We start from the raw sequence: 21,302 nt of genomic DNA on the forward strand, positions 1-21,302 counted from the left end.
AAGGGGTTAAGGCATGACTAGGCAAATTTTTGGCACTGAAAGTGTTAAGAATTGGTGGCACGTGCAGGGCCAGAGGGGAGGGGGTAATTACCCTCCCTGAGGGGTATATAAGGAAGGGTCTTTTCACTACAGGGGCAATTATTTTAAAGTGCATTTTCCCGCCCCTCCCTCCCCTAATTTTTGGCATTAGCCGGGGGCTCAGGTTTTTAAGCTGGTGCGGTGCAGGAGTTAACCCTCTAGGTGCGGTTACTTGTGGTGCACAGAGGTGTAAGTGCAGGACACTCCAGGGGCAGGCGCCCCCTGTGAATCGTAGGGTCATGTGACTGCCGCGCTAGGGGATGCCGGCAGTTCCAGCAGGGATACAGGTGGACACGCCCATACCAGCAGGTTACTTATTTGGTTATTAATTGGTTACAATTGGTTATATGTATGCTTTCATTTTGACTATAAATATTGATATATATGTTGTGTCAAAATGTGTTGTGTTAATATTTGACACTTTGTAAAACATTAATAAAGGTTGAGTGTCACGGTGCTGAAGTTATTTTAGTCCGCAAATAATTCCATATCTGACGATTAATACAATTTTTGAAATAAAGAAGTGTCTCTTGTTTTATTTGTAAAGAGGGACCGAACACTGGACGCTACTTCATTCATGCAATCCGCGTTCTTCCATAACAGATGTTACCGTCCCTTTAAATGAAACCCAGCGCGGCAGGAATTACAGATCCGGAATGTACAGTTTGGTGATTCATAATTTCGCTGCTATAACAGTCCCCGGGGTTCATGTCCGCGAGGGCCAGTAACCGGCTGTGTGAGTATATAGAGAGAGACAGGCACGGGGAGACAGACGGAAGGGCGGATAGATGTAGCGAGAGGACATTCCTCGTTCCGAATGAGACGCGTGCGATCCGTGTTATCTCCGATACGTCCCCGGTAAGTCCCACATACTAAGCCGCTTGGGAATTATTAGCAGTATAAACATGAATAATAATAATATTTTTATAACTCTTTTTATTTATTTTTACAGAAATTCCCTGAATCTGAGCAGTACCCGGACACATCACAAAGAGAGACTAGAGGTATCCCGGTTTGGTTATTAATCCTTTAGGAGAGCTTTATGCGCATGATTGAATCCCGTTACTGTGTTTGCCTGAACTACTTCCACTGTATGCCGATTCCAGGTATCTACTACCCTTTCTCTAAGGTGGAATTTTCTCACATCGCCCTTCAGCCTCCCCTCTAACTATAAATCCTGCCGTTTCTCCCGAGCTCCTCTTTTTATTTAAAACGTCCTTTCCTTGGACCTTTGAATGATTCTACCGCATCTCCCTGTCCCTTCGCTCTCGTGATCTGTTTTGTTAGTAAGACTCTCGAGCATTTATTGGCCCTTCATTGAAGGGAATTATTTGTCATTTTAAAGCCGGGGGCTCCAGAACTGGACCCAAGATTCTAAACGAGGTATCGTCAGTGGTCTGTAGGGTGCGGATTGGGATCTTTTTGTTACTTTTATCTAATGTATTTGATTATATTCTTGTTAACTGACCATATAGAATGCACGATGCCCACCTGTGTCAGCGGTGGCTGTTGGGCTAAAGGGAACGAAGTCCCCAGCGGGCAGCCCTGAATTGAGACTCCGTGGCTCGGTATTTTAATGTTGAGTCTCTGGAGCCGCCCACAGCTTCCTCCTTTAATGAAGATCCGGGGTAGCTCATGGAGGTCACGTGATGTAGCAGAGAGGTCAGCTGATCGTATGCGTGTTACATGGTGGTTTACAGTGACCAGGAAGGGAGCTCAGACACACGTGACCGCTTCGGTTTAGTGGTCGCGTCTTTATGGTTGGATTATCGGAGGCTCAGATTAACAGATTAGAGATTGATTTTTGAACATGAAGTTTAGTTCACATAAACTTTAGCACCTCTAGGCCGGGACCCACAACGAAGTGATATAAACAAATACTTTATCAGCCGTGGCTGTATGCCGCTCCGTTTTTGGATTCATGTTTGTTTCGGGTTTGGTTTAGTTTAATCTCATAAACCATTTACCTTTCATTTAAAGTTTTTGCAGGTTGTGAAGTCACTCCATGAGCCAATAACAAAGCCATATATTTGCATGAAGATGTTCAACCTGAGCGATTACTAGACTTGGGCACCAGGGGGCTCTTCGTGTTCGTCTTCGTGCTCGTCTTCGGGGAAAAAAAAATCTTCGGATTCCGCGAATATTCGCCCGTTCCTGTCTTCTCTTCGGGCGAATATTCGCGGACATTCTTCGTGCTCGTTTAATCTTCGTTTTCCTCCTGGTTGCCTAGCAGGGGTTAATACGGGGTTAATAACACATCACAGCAGCAGCAGCTGCCGTGAAGGTACGTGTGTGCAGCTCTATTGGTCGTTTCGGCAGGGGGCTGGTCTGGCATCAACGAGTGAATTGCAGAACTGCAGAATGCACTTCATTCGTTGATGGCAGGCGAGCCCCCTGCCGAAACGACCAATAGAGTTGCACACACATACCGAGGTGTACTGTCCATAGATGTTTAATAAAAGAATAGGGAATATTTTACATTTTTAAATTGATTTTGGACCACTTTACATGCCTAACATTTGCTACCTATTTACAATGGCATACTTTGCAACAACCCAACTTACTTATTGGACAGGACTGGAAAATAGCAGGACTGTCCACCAAAATCTTGGGTGTGTTGGCAGGTATGCTGATGGAAAAATGTTGGACAAGAACTAAAAAATAGCTTAGGGTTAATGTACGGTTATGTTTAAGATTAGTAGCAGTGCACTGGTTTGGTTAAAGATGGATTATGTCTAAATAATAATAATTTAATTTTAATGTTTTTTTTAAAAAAAAAATAGGGGTTTATTTAAATGTATTTTAAAGTTAGATTTATTATTTAGTACTTGATTATATTTATTAAATGTTTATAGTAGCGTTACCTACCGAGCTATAACTACCTATGTGTATTTGCATTTTGCATACCTAGTTTAGCTAAATTAGATGGGACAGGACTGGAAAAAAGCAGGACTGTCCCTGAAAAAGTTGGGTCTGTTGGCAGGTATGTGGATGGAAAAATGTTATAGGGTGAAGTGTGAGTTATAGTGTTAATGTAATGCTATTAGTGAGTGAAGGCCAGGGCAAATAACAAGGAAAAGGTCCTTGTGTTTTGTGCATTGTAAGTGTGTGTGTATGTGTGTTATGTGTGATGTCACTGTGTGTTATATGTGTTATATGTGTTATTGTGTGTGTTATGTTTGGTTGGTTGTGTATCAGAAGGAAAATAATGAAATGGAAAAGGAAATGGGAAAGGCAAATGAGTGGGCAATTGGCGACCCGCTCACCTGTTTCACCCCAGGGCAAAGCGCCCAAACACTGTCAGTCTTAGACGTTTGGCAGCAGACTTCCAGAGCTCAGACACAAGGCCCTAGCGTAAGCTGGCCACTCCGGCGGAGGTAGCAGGCGTTGCCACACCGCAGACAGAGGCAGCCAGGGGGGAGAAACTGCCCTTACAATTAGGGACATTTTGGGCATGACTCTAGCCAGGAAGCGAACTGGCAGAGAAGAGATGCTGGCACCACCACCACCACCACCACCACCAGCAGCATTGAAAAATTGGAAAGGCGAATGAGAGGGCAATTGGCGACCCGCTCACCTGTTTCACCCCAGGGCAAAGCACCCAAACACTGTCAGTCTTAGACGTTTGGCAGCAGACTTCCAGAGCTCAGACACAAGGCCCTAGCGTAAGCTGGCCACTCCGGCGGAGGTAGCAGGCGTTGCCACACCGCAGACAGAGGCAGCCAGGGGGGAGAAACTGCCCTTACAATTAGGGACATTTGAGGCATGACACTAGCCAGGAAGCGAACTGGCAGAGAAGAGATGCTGGCACCACCACCAGCAGCAGCATTGAAAAGGCGAATGAGTGGGCAATTGGCGACCCACTCACCTGTTTCACCCCAGGGCAAAGCACCCAAACACTGTCAGTCTTAGACGTTTGGCAGCAGACTTCCAGAGCTCAGACACAAGGCCCTAGCGTAAGCTGGCCACTCCGGCGGAGGTAGCAGGCGTTGCCACACCGCAAACAGAGGCAGCCAGGGGGGAGAAACTGCCCTTACCATTAGGGACATTTTGGGCATGACTCTAGCCAGGAAGCGAACTGGCAGAGAAGAGATGCTGGCACCACCACCACCACCACCACCACCAGCAGCATTGAAAAATTGGAAAGGCGAATGAGAGGGCAATTGGCGACCCGCTCACCTGTTTCACCCCAGGGCAAAGCACCCAAACACTGTCAGTCTTAGACGTTTGGCAGCAGACTTCCAGAGCTCAGACACAAGGCCCTAGCGTAAGCTGGCCACTCCGGCGGAGGTAGCAGGCGTTGCCACACCGCAGACAGAGGCAGCCAGGGGGGAGAAACTGCCCTTACAATTAGGGACATTTGAGGCATGACACTAGCCAGGAAGCGAACTGGCAGAGAAGAGATGCTGGCACCACCACCAGCAGCAGCATTGAAAAGGCGAATGAGTGGGCAATTGGCGACCCACTCACCTGTTTCACCCCAGGGCAAAGCACCCAAACACTGTCAGTCTTAGACGTTTGGCAGCAGACTTCCAGAGCTCAGACACAAGGCCCTAGCGTAAGCTGGCCACTCCGGCGGAGGTAGCAGGCGTTGCCACACCGCAAACAGAGGCAGCCAGGGGGGAGAAACTGCCCTTACCATTAGGGACATTTTGGGCATGACTCTAGCCAGGAAGCGAACTGGCAGAGAAGAGATGCTGGCACCACCACCAGCAGCAGCATTGAAAAGGCGAATGAGTGGGCAATTGGCGACCCACTCACCTGTTTCACCCCAGGGCAAAGCACCCAAACACTGTCAGTCTTAGACGTTTGGCAGCAGACTTCCAGAGCTCAGACACAAGGCCCTAGCGTAAGCTGGCCACTCCGGCGGAGGTAGCAGGCGTTGCCACACCGCAGACAGAGGCAGCCAGGGGGGAGAAACTGCCCTTACAATTAGGGACATTTTGGGCATGACTCTAGCCAGGAAGCGAACTGGCAGAGAAGAGATGCTGGCACCACCACCACCACCAGCAGCAGCATTGAAAAATGGGAAAGGCGAATGAGTGGGCAATTGGCGACCCACTCACCTGTTTCACCCCAGGGCAAAGCACCCAAACACTGTCAGTCTTAGACGTTTGGCAGCAGACTTCCAGAGCTCAGACACAAGGCCCTAGCGTAAGCTGGCCACTCCGGCGGAGGTAGCAGGCGTTGCCACACCGCAGACAGAGGCAGCCAGGGGGGAGAAACTGCCCTTACCATTAGGGACATTTGATTCATGACACTAGCCAGGAAGCGAACTGGCATCGAAGAGACACTGGCACCACCACCAGCAGCAGCAGCAGAATTGGGAAAGGCGAATGAGTGGGCAATTGGCGACCCACTCACCTGTTTCACCCCAGAGCAAAGCATCCAAACACTGTCAGTCCTTGGCGTTTGGGAGCGGACTTCCAGAGCTCAGACACAAGGCCCTAGCGTAAGCTGGCTACATTGGCGGAGGTAGCAGGCGTTGCCACACCGCAGCAAGTGCAACCAGGGGGGAGAAACTGCCCTTACCATAAGGGACATTTGAGGCATGACACTAGCCAGGAAGCGAACTGGCAGAGAAGAGACACTGGCACCACCACCAGCAGCAGCAGCAGCAGCATTGGAAAAGGCGAATGAGTGGGCAATTGACGACCCGCTCACCTGTTTCACCCCAGGGCAAAGCATCCAAAAACTGTCAGTCCTTGGCGTTTGGGAGCGGACTTCCAGAACTCAGACACAAGGCCCTAGCGTAAGCTGGCTACACCGGCGGAGGTAGCAGGCGTTGCCACACCGCAACAAGTGCAACCAGGGGGGAGAAACTACCCTTACCATCAGGGACATTCGAGGCATGACACTAGCCAGGAAGCGAACTGGCATTGAAGAGAGACACTGGCACCACCACCAGCAGCAGCAGAATTGGGAAAGGCGAATGAGTGGGCAATTGACGACCCGCTCACCTGTTTCACCCCAGGGCAAAGCATCCAAGCACTGTCAGTCCTTGGCGTTTGGGAGCAGACCTACAGAACTCAGACACAAGGCCCTAGCGTAAGCTGGCTACACCGGCGGAGGTAGCAGGCGTTGCCACACCGCAGCAAGTGCAACCAGGGGGGAGAAACTACCCTTACCATCAGGGACATTCGAGGCATGACACTAGCCAGGAAGCGAACTGGCATTGAAGAGAGACACTGGCACCACCACCAGCAGCAGCAGAATTGGGAAAGGCGAATGAGTGGGCAATTGACGACCCGCTCACCTGTTTCACCCCAGGGCAAAGCATCCAAGCACTGTCAGTCCTTGGCGTTTGGGAGCAGACCTACAGAACTCAGACAGAAGGCCCTAGCATAAGCTAGCTACACCGGCGGAGGTAGCAGGCGTTGCCACACCGCAGCAAGTGCAACCAGGGGGGAGAAACTACCCTTTCCATTAGGGACATCTGAGGCATGATTTCAGCCAGGAAGCGAACTGGCAAAAGATACTGGCACCACCACCAGCAGCAGCGTTGGAAACGGAAAAAGGTGAATGAGTGGGCAATTGACGACCCACTCACCTGTTTCACCCCAGGGCAAAGCATCCAAAGACTGTCAGTCCTAGGCGTTTGGGAGCGGACTTACAGAGCTCAGACACTAGGCCCTAGCGTAAATTGGCTACACCAGCGGAGGTAGCAGGCATTGCCACACCGCAGCAAGTGCAACCAGGGGGAGAAACTACCTTAAACATTAGAGAGAAAAAATTTAACTTTCCAAGCTAAGAGCTGGGTAACCCAATTTGGGCAGATTGAATTTAAGAAAGGCAATCTGCTCCATCAGATGAGGTGCCATGCGTGAGCGCTGTGGACTCAGTATGTTTCCAGTCATAGAAAACACGCGCTCACTTTGAACAGTGGTTGGCGGACATGATAGAAGCTGCTGCGCAACCCATGAGAGTGCAGGCCACACACTCTTCTTTTCATCCCAGTAGCTAAGAGGATCAACATTAGGAGCAGAAGGAACTTCACAGAGGTAAAGTTTGACCATTTCAGCAGCACTACTCTCCTTTCTGCTGCTAGCTCTGTCAGATGGTCCAACTATACTGCCAAGTGCCTCTTCCCAAAACGCAGCTGCTCCACTCAGCTGTGTTGTGCTGCTTGTGGCACTGCTGCTGATGCTGCTGCTAGGGGTAGCAGACCACATCATCTCTTCCTCCTCCTGCACCTCACCCTCCTCGGACAGCATTCCCATTTTACGCTGCCAGTCACGCACCTTGTTGACCAATTGCTCCCGGTAGCTACTGAGAACATTGAATTTCAAAGCTAGCTTTCCCTTAATTCTTGGATCACAAAGGCACGCTAGCATCATTTCGGGACTCTCTTCCATTCGCTTGCGAAGGTGTACTTTTAGCAGATCCTTCAGCTTCCTGACTATGGCTGCTACGTCAGGATGTAGAGTGCCACCTTGAACAGCCTCACGGTTTCCAAGGAACACATCCATCTTGCTGCCTAGATGGGAGAACACTGGGATTACCTGGGCCAGACTGGCAGTGTTTGAGCTTAAATTTTCTGTGGCATCCCTGAATGGTTTAAGGACTGCCACTAGCTGGGCGATCACTGTCCAATCCTCCCTATTCAATGGAGAGGTAATCCCAATATTGTGCTCTGAGGCAAGATTATGGATTGCCCTCTGCTGCTCCAAAATCCTCTCTAGCATGTCTAACGTGGAGTTCCACCGTGTACTGACATCCTGACGTAGGCAGTGTACGGGAAGACCTGACCTCTCTTGCTCTTCCCTCAAAAGTTGGCTAGCCTTAACACTATGGTGAAAGTGCCCAGCGATCTTTCTGCAGCGGGACAGAACTACTGCTGCCACATTAGTTCCTTCTGACATTGCTGCCTTCACTACAAGATGGATGATGTGGGCTGCACAGCGCACACCAACAATATGACCATCTCGCAGCGCTTTCACCATATTGGCACCTCCGTCAGTTACCACAAAACCAACTTCAACATTGGTGCCCGCCTCTGCTCCCACCCAAAGGCTAAACATTTTCCTAATCGCATGCAGAATATTTTGGGAAGTGTGCTTTTCATCCATTACTTCTGCATGGAGAAGGAATGATCGGTAGCCTGCTGCAGCAACTTCCTTAGACACACCGGGCTGCCACCAGTGTGCTGTCAAAGAAAGAAAGGCATGCTGGGCGCTAGGTGCACTCCACAAATCTGTAGTGAAATGAACACACTGACCAGCAGCCTTGGAAAGCTCCTCTTTCACTGCTGCAACACAGGACCGATACAGCGAGGGGACAATGTTCCTGCTGAAAGTGGAACGTGACGGAACTGTGTATTGTGGAGCCACAGCCGCCATCAATTGTTTGAAAGGCTCCCCTTCAATCATGGAGAAGGATGCCCCTCCAACAGCAATGAACTGACCAATAAGTCGCGTTACTTTATTGGCCTGCTGTTTAGGCATCGTTCTCTTGGAGTGGAATGCCCCAAATTCTTCCAGGGTGGGCTGGGCATGCAGTGCTCCAACCTGCCTTGGTCTCTGGCTGCCAGCACTAGTTGCTGCTGCTGCTGCTGCTGCTGCTATTGGCTCAGAAGAAGAAGCTGTTGGGGTTTTTCCACGGCCACCAGCTATGCTGCCTGCACTAAGTTTTACCTCTGCATCTTTCCCCAATAGCACAGCGTTGTGTTGAGTGCTGAGGTGATGCTTCATGCTAGCACTGGTAAAATGGCCAGACACTTTCCCTCTGCTTATTAGCTTCCCACAATGTTTGCACTTTCCATAGCGCCCTTCTTCAACATTTTCAAAGTGCTCCCAAATTGGGGCGCGCATAGCCTTGGAGTGTGCCTTGGGTGCTGCTCTTACTGCTCGGGGTGGATGAACAGAGGCAGAACTAGTGGTGGTGGGACTGGTGGTAACAGTACTGGCCATAGTGGGACTGCTAATTGCTTTAGATTTGCTAGGTTTTGCTGCTGCTGCTGGTGGTGGTGATGGTGATGATCGTAGCGGAGAAGGTGGAGGCTCAGGGGAAAATTGTGCACTAGTCATTTGGACACTGCTCCCTGAGGAATCTGATTCCTGACCACTCATCTCCTCTACTTCCTCTGGCTCATAGTCTAGCTCTTCATTAGCCAGATCGAATGGAATTCCTGCTAGGCTGGAGCTAAGACTGATATCGTCGTGAGACTCGTGACTAGTAGTAGTGCGAGCAGGAAGAATAGACTCTGCACTTGGCCTCTCAGTCTCAGGCTCCTCTGCTACCTCGCTAGGTGGAGTTCCACTATGTGTAGCCCTCTCTCTAACTGTCTTTACAAAAATTTTGTAAGGACTTGGTGGCTTGCTAGAGGTACTAGGAGGACATGGCGTGGCGGTACCAGTGGGAACAGTAGGCGCAGCACTAGTGGTGGTAGAGGCGGGGGTGGTGGTGGTGGTGGTTTTCCCTACAAAGGAATGAGATCGCTTTGGTTTGGCACCCCTCTGAGTCTTGCTGCTAATTTGGCTCTGCTTGGTACCTTGCATGCTGCTGGTGGATGGGGAAGATGCTGCTTGGGGCAAAAGGCACTTCTTTTTAGTCACTGGGCTGGTACTACTTGTGCTACCCTTTAACTTTGAACGTGCTTCTGGTGCTTTAGGCTTTCCGTAAAAAACCATAGAGCTTGTGGGCCTAGCCGCACTACTACTGCCTGCTTTTGGTGCCTTTCCTTTACTTGATGATCCTTCAAGCAATGCTTCCCCAAATGATAAGCGAGAGCTTGGCCTACTTGGCCGACTAGACTGACGCAAAGGCTGCATCTTAGAACTGGTGGTGGTGCTGGTGGTGGTGCTGGTGGTGGCGGTGGTAGATGGAGCTTGTCCCTCCTTAGTCCCAAAAGGAGGATCCATTTCAAATTTTGTGTTGTGTGTGTAGTGTAGTGTAGTGTTTAAAAAACTATAAAAAAAATAAAAAAAAATAAAAATAAAAAAAAAGGAAAAACGAATTAAAGACAAAAAAATTAGAGGAAGTTCTCTTCAGTGCTACTGCTTAAAAAGTAAAACTATGCACTACTGCACTGTGCTGTGTGCAATCTGCCAAAATCCTAAAGTTATTGAAATTATTAACTCAAGATTAACTATTTAATAACTAGCAGTATTTTATTTTTAATTTGAATTTACACGGACCTAAGAGCTTAGCCTACCACTATGCTAGCCTAAAGCTATATTTCCTTACTATAAGTCTACCTCTAGGCAGACGCTCTCAAACCCACTAAGCTAAAGTGAGGTTAAATCAGATTCAGTATATGATTTATTAATTAATATTAAGTTATATAATATTAATAGATTAGAACTAATTTACTTATATATTATGTATTATAGATAGAAGAATATAGATTATGAATTAGAATTTAGAATTAGAATTACTTATATTATAGATTATGAATTAGAATATTATTATTTATAATATATTATAGATTAAGATTAAAGAAGATTAGAATTATTTTAGTACTACAGCTAGTAGCTTGAAGCTTTGCTTAGTACAGCTCGTCACAGTCAATTTTTCTTGAAAAGAATTAGAAATAAAATAAAATGTCACAGCAAAACAGTTATCTTCACTGCTTGCTGCACTCACTAGCCCAACAAGTTCACTTCACTGATGGACTGAGGTGAGCAAAACACTAAGGGTACTTTTAATAAAATTGAAATAAAATGTAAAATAAATGAGAAAATCTTTGCAAAACAGTTAACGTCACTGCTTGCTGATCAAAAAAAAACACAGCACTTATGCGGCTGCACTCACTAGCCCAACAAGTTCACTTCACTGATGGACTGAGGTGAGCAAAACAAATGAAATAAAATGAAAGATTAATTAAGAAAAATTGACTTGGTCTCTTACTGTTGCTAAAACAAAGCACAAACTATAGAGCTGCAGCACCAGTACTAATAAGATTAGCTGAACTATACGCTAGTAGTAATTAATTAATATTATTACTTTTATTTATAGCTAATTTAATTAACTATTAAGATAAGAAAGAATTAGAGAATTATTGATATTACTGATTTTAGATTAGACACTAGTAGATGTTCTGAATGTCTACAGTACACTCTACACTAGTATACTATTACTAACTATAACTGACAAATATATATATAATTTTATAATGAATTCAATTATTAATTATATTAATTAATATTACTGATTTTAAATTAGACACTAGTAGATGAATGTCTACAGTACACTCTACACTAGTATACTATAGTATATATATATATATATGACTGACAAATATATATATATAATATTATAATGAACTATTAAATTATAGATTCTATTAAATTGTAATTTATAAATTCTATTTAATTTATTTAAGCAGGACAGGCAATAGGCACTAGTGCCAGCCCAGGGCAAGGGCACCCCAGAATTCAAAAAACAGCAGCACAGGCATTGGACGAGACCCTTAGCGTTACGTCACAAGAGTGAGCTGATTGGACAGACGAGGATCAGCTCACTCCTGTTTGAAATTTTGGCGGTTGCGCGGCAAAAACGAAGACGATCACGAAGAATCTTCGATTCTTCGTGATTGTGAGTCTTCGTCTTCGCCTACGGTTTGCCGGCACTGTATTCTGTTCTACGTTCCTTCGGAACGAACAAAAAAACGGCCTCTTCGTGCTCGTTTTCATGTTCGCCCGAAGACGAATGCACAAGTCTAGCGATTACCATCCGGAATTTTTCATTCTGAGTGGGATTCCCGGGCTGGAGGACGTCCACCTCCTCCTCTCCGTCCCGTTCTGCTCCATGTACCTTTTGGCTCTCGTGGGAAACTCCGTTTTGATACTTGTGATTGTGCGTAACGAGAGTCTCCACCAGCCCATGTACACGTTCCTGCTCATGCTGGCCACCACCGACATCTTCTTGTCTTCTACTGTCCTGCCAAAAGCTCTCGCCATATTCTGGTTCCGTTCCCATGAAATCTCTTTTAACGGTTGCCTCATTCAAATATTCCTGGTTCACTTTAACTTTGGGACGGAGTCGGCCATTCTTCTCACCATGGCGTACGATCGATACATTGCGATCTGCCATCCATTAACATATTCCACAAACATGACAAACTCATTCCCCAAAAAGGTAGCCGTGTTGGCTGTCGCTAGATGTTTCTTCATAATAACGCCTTTCGTATTTCTCCTTAAAAGGTTACCATTCCAGAAAAGTAACGTCATCGAGCATACGTACTGTGAACACATGGCGATGGCCAGGCTGGCGACGGCAGACATATTGGTGAATATCGTGTATGGACTCGTTATAGCTGCTGTATCATCCGGTTTTGACATGATACTCATTGCAGTGTCCTATTTCATCATTATCCGGAATGTTCTACGACTCCCGTCTACAGAAGCTCGGTTCAAAGCATTCAACACGTGCGTGTCCCACGTCTGCGTCATACTCATGTTCTACGTTCCCGCTTTCTTCTCTTTTATCGCACACAGGGTCGGACATAGAACTGTCTCCCTGAAGGTCCACATTCTGCTGGCCAACCTCTATGTCCTCGTCCCACCGATGATGAACCCGATAATTTATGGGGTTAAAACGAAAGAAATAAGGCAGACGGTGCTTAAAATGTATAATAGAAACGTGTTCACAAACTAACGTTGCCTATTTCTATCCCTTTAAACCCTGTCCCCCAAAAAAAGAGACACGGGTCGGCTCCATGACCTCCAAGGATAGGACTCTGCGGAACTCTGCAGAACATTACAGAGGGATCCCTGAGCAGATTTTACACAAAGCTCTAACAAACTCCTGGGACTGGGAAGCTGGAGCGTTGGTGGGGCATTAATGGGGTATGAGTGGGGTATTAGTGGGATATTAGTGGGGTATTAGCAGCAGGTTCCATCATTGAGACAACTGCCGTTCTACCATTCAGGACACAATAGCAGAATAAGAGCAAAATCATATAGAAACATAGAATCTTCCAGCAGATAAGGCCCACCAAGTCCGCCGGTTATTCCTTCTGTAGGTAAGAATGACGTCATATTATATATTGTTGTTATTGTTATTAAAAATGATTGAAGAATATATTTCTCCTGTGATAACCGGCCCTGGTGCACTAAACATGTAAGAGGTATCGAGTGGAAGTAGCGATGCGCGTCTTCTAATATTCTCTCTGTAATTACCAAAAAACACCAAAATCCGAGACATAAATAAACCATATTAAGAAGAATGGCTTTTTTTTTGTTTTTTTACACAATATGTACTTTCTTCAGCCGCTCCGGTAACACAAATCGCTGTATAAAACTTGGAAAAAAAGATTTTCCTTTTTCTTGTACGTTAATATGTTATTTTTATACAAAAACATGGGTAATATTTACAGAAACAAACTAAGAGGAAGTCCCTGAAAGCTCGGAACAGTGCGTGGCCTAGGGGCGATAGAAGAGAATTATGGATTTAAAAGCTCGGATCCTTGGTGGTATTAATATGCTCAGCCACTAAAGGGTTAAACCAATGGCCAACTAAACTCTCTCACAGAAATATAATGACCATACCCGGGAGCTCGCAGGGCTTCTGCCCCAGTCTCAGGGTGAAGGGGCAGATTCTTGGGGTCACACAGCCTGACTCCTTCCTATTCCCCCCCTGCTGAGATTATATATAAGAAGGAGGAGCGCAGGGCAGGCCAGACAGGTGCTGGTAGTGGGGGACTCAATTATTAGGGGGACAGACAGGGCGATCTGTCACAAAGACCGGGATCGCCGAACAGTGTGTTGTCTGCCTGGCGCTCGAGTTCGGCACATCGCGGATCGGGTTGACAGATTACTGGGAGGGGCTGGAGAAGACCCAGCAGTCATGGTGCACATTGGCACCAATGACAAAGTGAGAGGTAGGCGGAGTGTCCTTAAAAATGATTTCAGGGACTTAGGTAGCAAGCTTAAGGCAAGGACCTCCAAGGTAGTATTTTCTGAAATATTACCTGTACCACGTGCCACACCAGAGAGGCAGCGGGAGATTAGGGAGCTAAACAAGTGGCTAAGAAGCTGGTGTAGGAAGGAGGGGTTTGGGTTCATGGAGAACTGGGCCGACATCTCTGTCGGATACAGGCTCTACGGTAGGGACGGGCTGCACCTCAATGGGGAGGGTGCAGCTGTGCTCGGGGAGAAGATGGCCAGAAGGGTGGAGGAGTGTTTAAACTAGGTAAAGGGGGGGAGGGAAACTACAATATAGAAGGGGAAGATAGTGTAGATAGAGAGCTGGGGCTTATAAATGTACCTGGGGGTGGAGCAGAGGGAGGGGTTAGAATAGTCAATAGGGATAGGCTTCATAGGGAAAAAAACCATACACCTCTAAATTGTATGCTTACTAATGCCAGAAGTCTGACCAATAAAACTGACGAACTGGAGTTAATAATGTCTGAAGAAAACTATGACATAGTGGGTATAACAGAGACATGGTTGGATGATAGCTATGACTGGGCGGTTAACATACAGGGGTATAGTCTATTCAGGAAGGATCGGAAAAAACGAAAAGGGGGAGGAGTTTGCCTTTATGTAAAGTCCAGCCTAAAGGCCACACTGCGGGAGAATATATGTGAGGGAAATGATAATGTGGAGTCATTATGGGTAGAAATATATGGAAAGAAAAATAATAAAATACTGATCGGGGTTTGCTATAAGCCACCAAATATAATGGAAGCAGCAGAAGATCAATTATTAAAGCAAATAAACAAGGCAGCAAATCACAATGAGGTGGTTATTATGGGGAACTTTAACTATCCCGACATAAACTGGGAAACCGAGACCTGTGAATCTCATAAAGGAAACCGGTTTCTGACTATAAGTAAGGATAATTATCTGTCCCAAATGGTACAGGACCCGACCAGAGGGGGCGCCCTACTGGACTTAATATTAACCAACGGACCTGACAGAGTAACTAATGTGCAGGTCAGGGGGCATCTAGGAAATAGTGATCACAATATGATGCATTATAACTTGTCCTTCAATAAGGGAACTCTTAGAGGAGCCACAAGAACTATGAACTTTAGGAGGGCACAGTTTGATCAACTAAGAGAAGCCCTTAACACTGTAAATTGGGAAAATGTCCTCAAAAACAAGAGTACAGACGCTCAATGGGAGATTTTTAAGAATATCTTAAATTCTCACTGTGAAAGGTACATACCGTATGGGAATAAAAGAGTCAGGAACAAGAGAAAACCAATGTGGATAAATAAAAATGTAAAGGGGGCAATAAATGGCAAAAAAAGGCATTTAAGCTACTAAATTAGGAAGGCAGTGAGGAAGCACTAAAAAGCTATCGGGAAAAAAATAAAATATGTAAAAATCAGATAAAAGCAGCAAAAGTGGAGACAGAAAGACTCATTGCCAAAGAGAGTAAGACAAACCCCAAAATGTTCTTTAACTATATAAATAGTAAAAAGGTTAAAAATGAAAGCGTTGGCCCCTTAAAAAGTAATGAGGGAGAAGTTATAGACGGGGATCAGGAAAAAGCTAATCTATTAAATATATTCTTCTCTGCTGTATTCACAGAGGAAAATGAAATGCCAGGTAATATACAGCAGGATGAGATAAATGCCCCAGTTCATGTCGCCTGTCTAACCCAGGAAGAAGTGCAGTGCCGCCTAAAAAAAATCAAAATAGACAAATCACCAGGTCCAGATGGCATTCACCCCCGCGTTCTAAGGGAGTTAAGCAATGTAATAGACAGACCCCTATTTCTAATATTCAAGGACTCTATAGTGACAGGGTCTGTTCCCCAGGACTGGCGCATAGCAAATGTTATGCCAATATTCAAAAAGGGGACAAAAAGTGACCCGAGGAATTATAGGCCTGTTAGTTTAACTTCTGTTGTGTGTAAACTGTTTGAGGGTTTCCTAAGAGATGCTATTTTGGAGAATCTCAATGAAAATAAGTGTATGACTCCATATCAGCATTGGGTTTACAAGGGATCGGTCAAACTAACCTGATCAGCTTTTATGAGGAGGTGAGCTCAAGACCGGATCGGGGTGAATCGCTGGATGTCGTATATCTTGATTTTTCCAAAGCATTTGATACGGTGCCACATAAAAGGCTGGTACATAAAATGAGAATGCTTGGGCTGGGGGAGAATGTGTGTATGTGGGTAAGTAACTGGCTCAGTGATAGGAAACAGAGGGTGGTTATTAATGGTACATACTCTGAGTGGGTGACTGTTGCTAGTGGGGTACCACAGGGGTCAGTTTTGGGTCCTATTCTTTTTAATATATTTATTAATGACCTTGTAGAGGGATTGTATAGTAAAGTATCAATCTTTGCAGACGATACTAAGCTCTGTAACGTGGTTAACACAATAGAGGACAGTGCACGATTACAAATGGATCTGCATAGGTTGGAGGCTTGGGCTGGGATGTGGCAGATGAGGTTCAACACAGATAAATGTAAGGTTATGCACATGGGGAAGAAAAATCCAGGCTGGGAATATGTATTAAATGGGAAAACACTGGGGATGACTGACATGGAAAAGGACTTAGGAGTTTTAGTTAACAGTAAATTTACCTGTAGCGACCAGTGTCAGGCAGCTGCTGCTAAGGCAAATAAAATCATGGGGTGCATCAAAAGGGGCATAGATGCCCACGGCAAGGAAATAATTCTACCCCTGTACAAGTCACTAGTCAGACCACACATGGAATACTGTGTACAGTACTGGGCACCAGTGTACAAGAAAGATATAGTGGAGTTGGAGAGGGTTCAAAGACGGGCAACCAGAGTAATAAGGGGAATGGGAGGACTACAGTACCCAGAAAGATTATCAGAATTAGGGTTATTTAGTTTGATAAAAAGACGGTTTAGGGGGGATTTAATAACTATGTATAAATATATAAGGGGACAGTACAGAGATCACTCCCAGGACCTATTTATACCCAGGACTGTATCTATAACAAAGGGACATCCTCTACGGCTGGAGGAAAGAAGGGTTCTACACCAGCACAGACGGGGGTTCTTTACAGTAAGAGCGGTGAGATTATGGAACTCTCTGCCAGAGGAGGTGGTAATGGTAAACTCAATAAAAGAGTTCAAAAGGAGCCTGGACGTGTTTCTTGAAAGCAATAATATTACAAGTTATGGATATTAGATTAATAGGGACAGAACGTTGATCCAGGGATTTATTCTGATTGCCATATTTGGAGTCGGGAAGGAATTTTCCCCCTGGTATGGGGCAATTGGCATCTGCTTCATAAGGGTTTTTTTTGCCTCTCAGGATCAGGTATGGTAATAATGAGGGTTAAAGTGGCATTAACCCTTTGGAGAGGCACAGAGACGGCACAAACCTGTTACCCGGGGTGCATTAACAACGGGGCAAAAGTGATGAACATCGTGATATTGATCAGCCTTCTGCGGGATATATCTGTCACACCTCCAGTTACCATGGAAACACTATAGACCATAGAGCTCTGGGTAAGACTGGTCCTCCCAGCATTCCCTCTGCTGTTACTAGTCCAGGAAGTGGGCGGAGTCAGCCTCTCCCTGCTGATAGATAAGGCCTGGATAGAAAGTACTGAAGATAATAATAATTATAATAATAAGTAAAATAACAAAAAAACATCATAAATAATGTTCTGTTAAATAATAATGTGGAGAAAAAATTATGATAAACATTTCATAAAATATTTGGCATAAATAAAACGGGAAAGAAAGCAGAAGGGGCGGAGCCTCTGATGATTGAGAGACAACCGCGAGGGCGAAAAATTACCAACACGAATGTGAAATTCTCACTAAGTGAAACTGATACTAGTAGTAGCATTAACATTATCTTTTAAATTATTATCACTATTATTATAACTATTAATAGCGTTAGTAGTAGTAGTGGCAATATTATTTTTATTATTATTTCTATTATTAGCATTATTAATAGAAGCATTATTTTTTTATTGTTACTATTATTATTACTAGTTTTACTACTATTATTAGCATTATTATTAGTAGTGGCAATATTATTTTTATTATTACTTTTATTAGCATTATTAGTAGTAGTAGTGGCGATATAATTTTTTTATTACTATTATAATAATTATTATTAGAATTATTATTAGTAGTGGTGGCAATATTATTATTTTTATTATTATTACTATTATTAGCATTATTAGTAGTAGTAGTGGCAAAATTATTATTTTTCTATTACTATTATTATAACTATTAGAATTATTATTAGTAGTGGTGGCAATATTATTTTTATTATTATTACTATTATTAGCATTATTATTAGTAGTAGTGGCAATATTATTATTTTTCTATTACTATTATTATAACTATTATTAGTAGTGGTGGCAATATTATTATTTTTATTATTATTATTATTATTACAAGGGGGGGCGACTCCTTGGAGACCTGCCCGGTCATGGCCGTAAGAACCAGAGATCACCTCCGGAGCGAGGATTATTCCCAGGCGGATCCACAGCAGCTGCTCTCAAGGACATAAATAAACCCGTCTATACGTGACGGACACAGGAAGAGCGGCGGAGAACCGGGATGGATCTCATCTGGATTCAGATCAAGTTACGCCAATGACTGGTGGGATGCGTCCCACTGATGGTAATAAGTGTCCGCTTTCCTTCTTATTTTACTAACTTCCCAGGTACAGACAGTTACCAGAAATAACCAAACATCGAAAACTTTGTAAAATCGTAGTAAGGTGGGCGGTGAGCCTCGGCCGGGGTTGGGTGGAAGGTCTCCAAAGAAGATGAGGGGCACAGGACGATACGAGACAGCTCAGGGATAATTGTTAGAGAGACTCCGGGGATTAGTGAGACACTGAAATCTAACGGATTATATTTTAAAAAGACGAGATGTGCTGCAGAGAGCGGCGGCGGCTGCGGCCGGTGCAGGCGGAAGGACGGTCCCTTCGGTTGCGTCTCCAGACGGCAGATTCATCTGGAATCGCGTAGAAATTAAAAGCCAGGTCGTTAGGCGTATTAATCAAAGGCTAATTAACAGTAATTATGATGTAAGATAATCGCGTGATGAATCCCGTTGGTGCCGACTGCCGGATGTGACCGGATCGCCTGCATCTAAAACCGGTTCCGAGGGTCGCCATACGGATCCCGAGAGTCTCTTTATACGATACCCCCCATGAAAGGGTTAAAGCCAGCGTTATATCACCAGCGCGTAATATATGTACTCATAACGGTACGGAAGCTTAGACGTGGCTCTCAGGGGCCCCTCGTTAATACGTTAGGAAATAGGAATTTCTGCTCTTTCAAACCAAAACCCACATGCCAGATGGAGAAACATTTTTGTAAAATTCTTTTGTTCGTCTGTAACTGACAGCGTTATATTCTATAGTTATTTATATTATATGTATATGAGGTGACCGGGGGCAGCCATGATGCAAACAGTTTAAGGTCCATCGAGTTATAAAATAAACCATTAAACCTCGGTTTTTGCCTTAGAATTCACAATTCCTTATCCTGTAGCTATTAAAATCTGAAAGTAAAATGAAAAGAAAAAATGGCGTCTGATAAACGTTTATTAAATGCATTAATATAAAACTACTGAACTGTATAATATGAAGGGATGGAAGTCAGGTATATACATCACCACTTCCACGGTGTGTGGGCGGCCCTCGAGGGTCAGTCGGTGGCCCTTCGAATACTTTTAAGAAGTGCTGCGGAAATTGTTGACGCAAATGATAAGATAATAATACAATAATAATAGTAATAATATACAATAATAATAAAAACATGTAAATTACATTTAAATGTAGTTAAATATTGGTAATATAAACACATAATAATAAGAAGAAAACAATAAGTGTCTCCTGCTTACACCATTAGGCAATTCATATTTTAATTTATTTTATATCATTATATCTATAAATATGTAACTATTAACAAATCAGGACGAAGTTAGACACCGTTGTTATCAGTAATGTCCAAGTATCTGCAAATTGTGAAGGTTAATCTCCGTTTTCTCCTTTCACAGGCTGTTTCACGTTTAAATGATGTCCGACTCAAATGAGACTTTCTACAGACCCCCGAATTTTATCCTAATTGGTATCCCCGGCCTGGAAGACGTCCAGTTCTGGATTTCCATCCCTATGTGTTTCATGTACTTCCTCACGCTCCTGGGAAACAGCGCCATGCTGGTTATTATCTTGTCCAACGAAAGTTTCCACAAACCCATGTACCTTTTCCTTTGTATGATGTCCATCATTGACCTGGTGGCATCGTGCACCACCACACCCAAAATCCTCAGCATCTTTTGGTTCAAGTCATTGGACATTGATTTTAATGCCTGCCTGGTCCAGCTCTTCTTCATTCATGCCTTCTCCATGATGGAGTCTACGGTACTGTTGGCCATGGCGTTCGACCGCTATGTTGCCATATGTCACCCTCTGAGATACACAACCATTCTAACCAATCAGACTATAATCAGGATTGGCATTCTGGCTATCATGAGAGGCTCCTTGTTTATGGCTCCTTGCCCATTTTTGATCAATAGATTGTCCTATTGTAGGACCAACGTCATAGCGCACACTTACTGCGAGCACATGGCCGTGGTGAAGATCGCCTGTACAGACACAACCATTAATCAGGTCTACGGCTTGACGGTAGCTCTCCTGGTGATCGCGGTGGATACAGCATGTATTTCGTTTTCGTATGTTGTTATAGTCAGGGCCGTCCTGAGACTCTCCTCTAAGGAAGCTCGTCGCAAAGCATTCAGCACGTGTGGCTCTCACATTATCGTCATCCTGATCTCCTACATCCCAGCGCTCTTCTCCTTCTTCACCCACCGCTTCGGACACATCATTCCACTCCACGTTCACATTATTTTTGCAAACCTTTATATTCTTATTCCACCCATGTGCAATCCAATTGTTTACGGCGTAAAAACCAAGGAGATAAGGGAGAGAATCGTATTGATTTTCCACTGAAAGACTAACAAATTGGCCAAAGTTACTACTGAACGTGTCGCGATATCTGAAGGTCATCTCTGGACTTTCTCGTAGGTCTCCAAGAGGCAGCTTCTGGCAGGATCAGCCGGCAGTACAGTGTTCTCCACGTCAGAATTTGGACAATCTCAATAAAATAAAATAAATTGTATTATATATATATATTTGTTTTGGGTTATTCCTCTGGAATTTCCAGAGTTTTATGAAATGTTTTGCTGGGAAGACTTTATGATTTGCGTTTTATTGTAATTAGTTTGAATCGCTAGTGGCCGTTATCACTAAAGAGTTAAATTGATGTGCCAAGACATCGACCATTTCCACATTAAAGAAATTCTGGTGAATGG

General features: G+C 44.6%; 2 protein-coding genes across 2 annotated transcripts; both read left to right on the forward strand.

Moving 5' to 3' along the window:
- The first annotated feature begins 11,727 nt into the window (after positions 1-11,727).
- On the forward strand, positions 11,728-12,675 carry LOC149272905 (olfactory receptor 52D1-like). Its single transcript, XM_089506631.1, has one exon. It carries the CDS (start codon positions 11,728-11,730, stop codon positions 12,673-12,675), a length of 948 nt encoding a protein of 315 aa, XP_089362757.1.
- A 7,329-nt stretch (positions 12,676-20,004) lies between these two features.
- On the forward strand, positions 20,005-20,940 carry LOC149272906 (olfactory receptor 52P1-like). The gene has a single exon (XM_089506613.1). It carries the CDS (start codon positions 20,005-20,007, stop codon positions 20,938-20,940), a length of 936 nt encoding a protein of 311 aa, XP_089362739.1.
- Positions 20,941-21,302: the final 362 nt, after the last annotated feature.

This window comes from Sceloporus occidentalis, unplaced genomic scaffold, assembly GCF_023333645.1.
Source record: "Sceloporus occidentalis isolate IW3139 unplaced genomic scaffold, rSceOcc1.0.p SCAF_403, whole genome shotgun sequence".
NCBI lineage: Eukaryota > Metazoa > Chordata > Lepidosauria > Squamata > Phrynosomatidae > Sceloporus > Sceloporus occidentalis.

Excerpts from the sequence above, each read along its gene's own strand:
- LOC149272906 (XM_089506613.1), top strand. The coding sequence starts at position 20,005 with ATGATGTCCGACTCAAATGAGACTTTCTACAGACCCCCGAATTTTATC.
- LOC149272905 (XM_089506631.1), top strand. The coding sequence starts at position 11,728 with ATGCACAAGTCTAGCGATTACCATCCGGAATTTTTCATTCTGAGTGGG.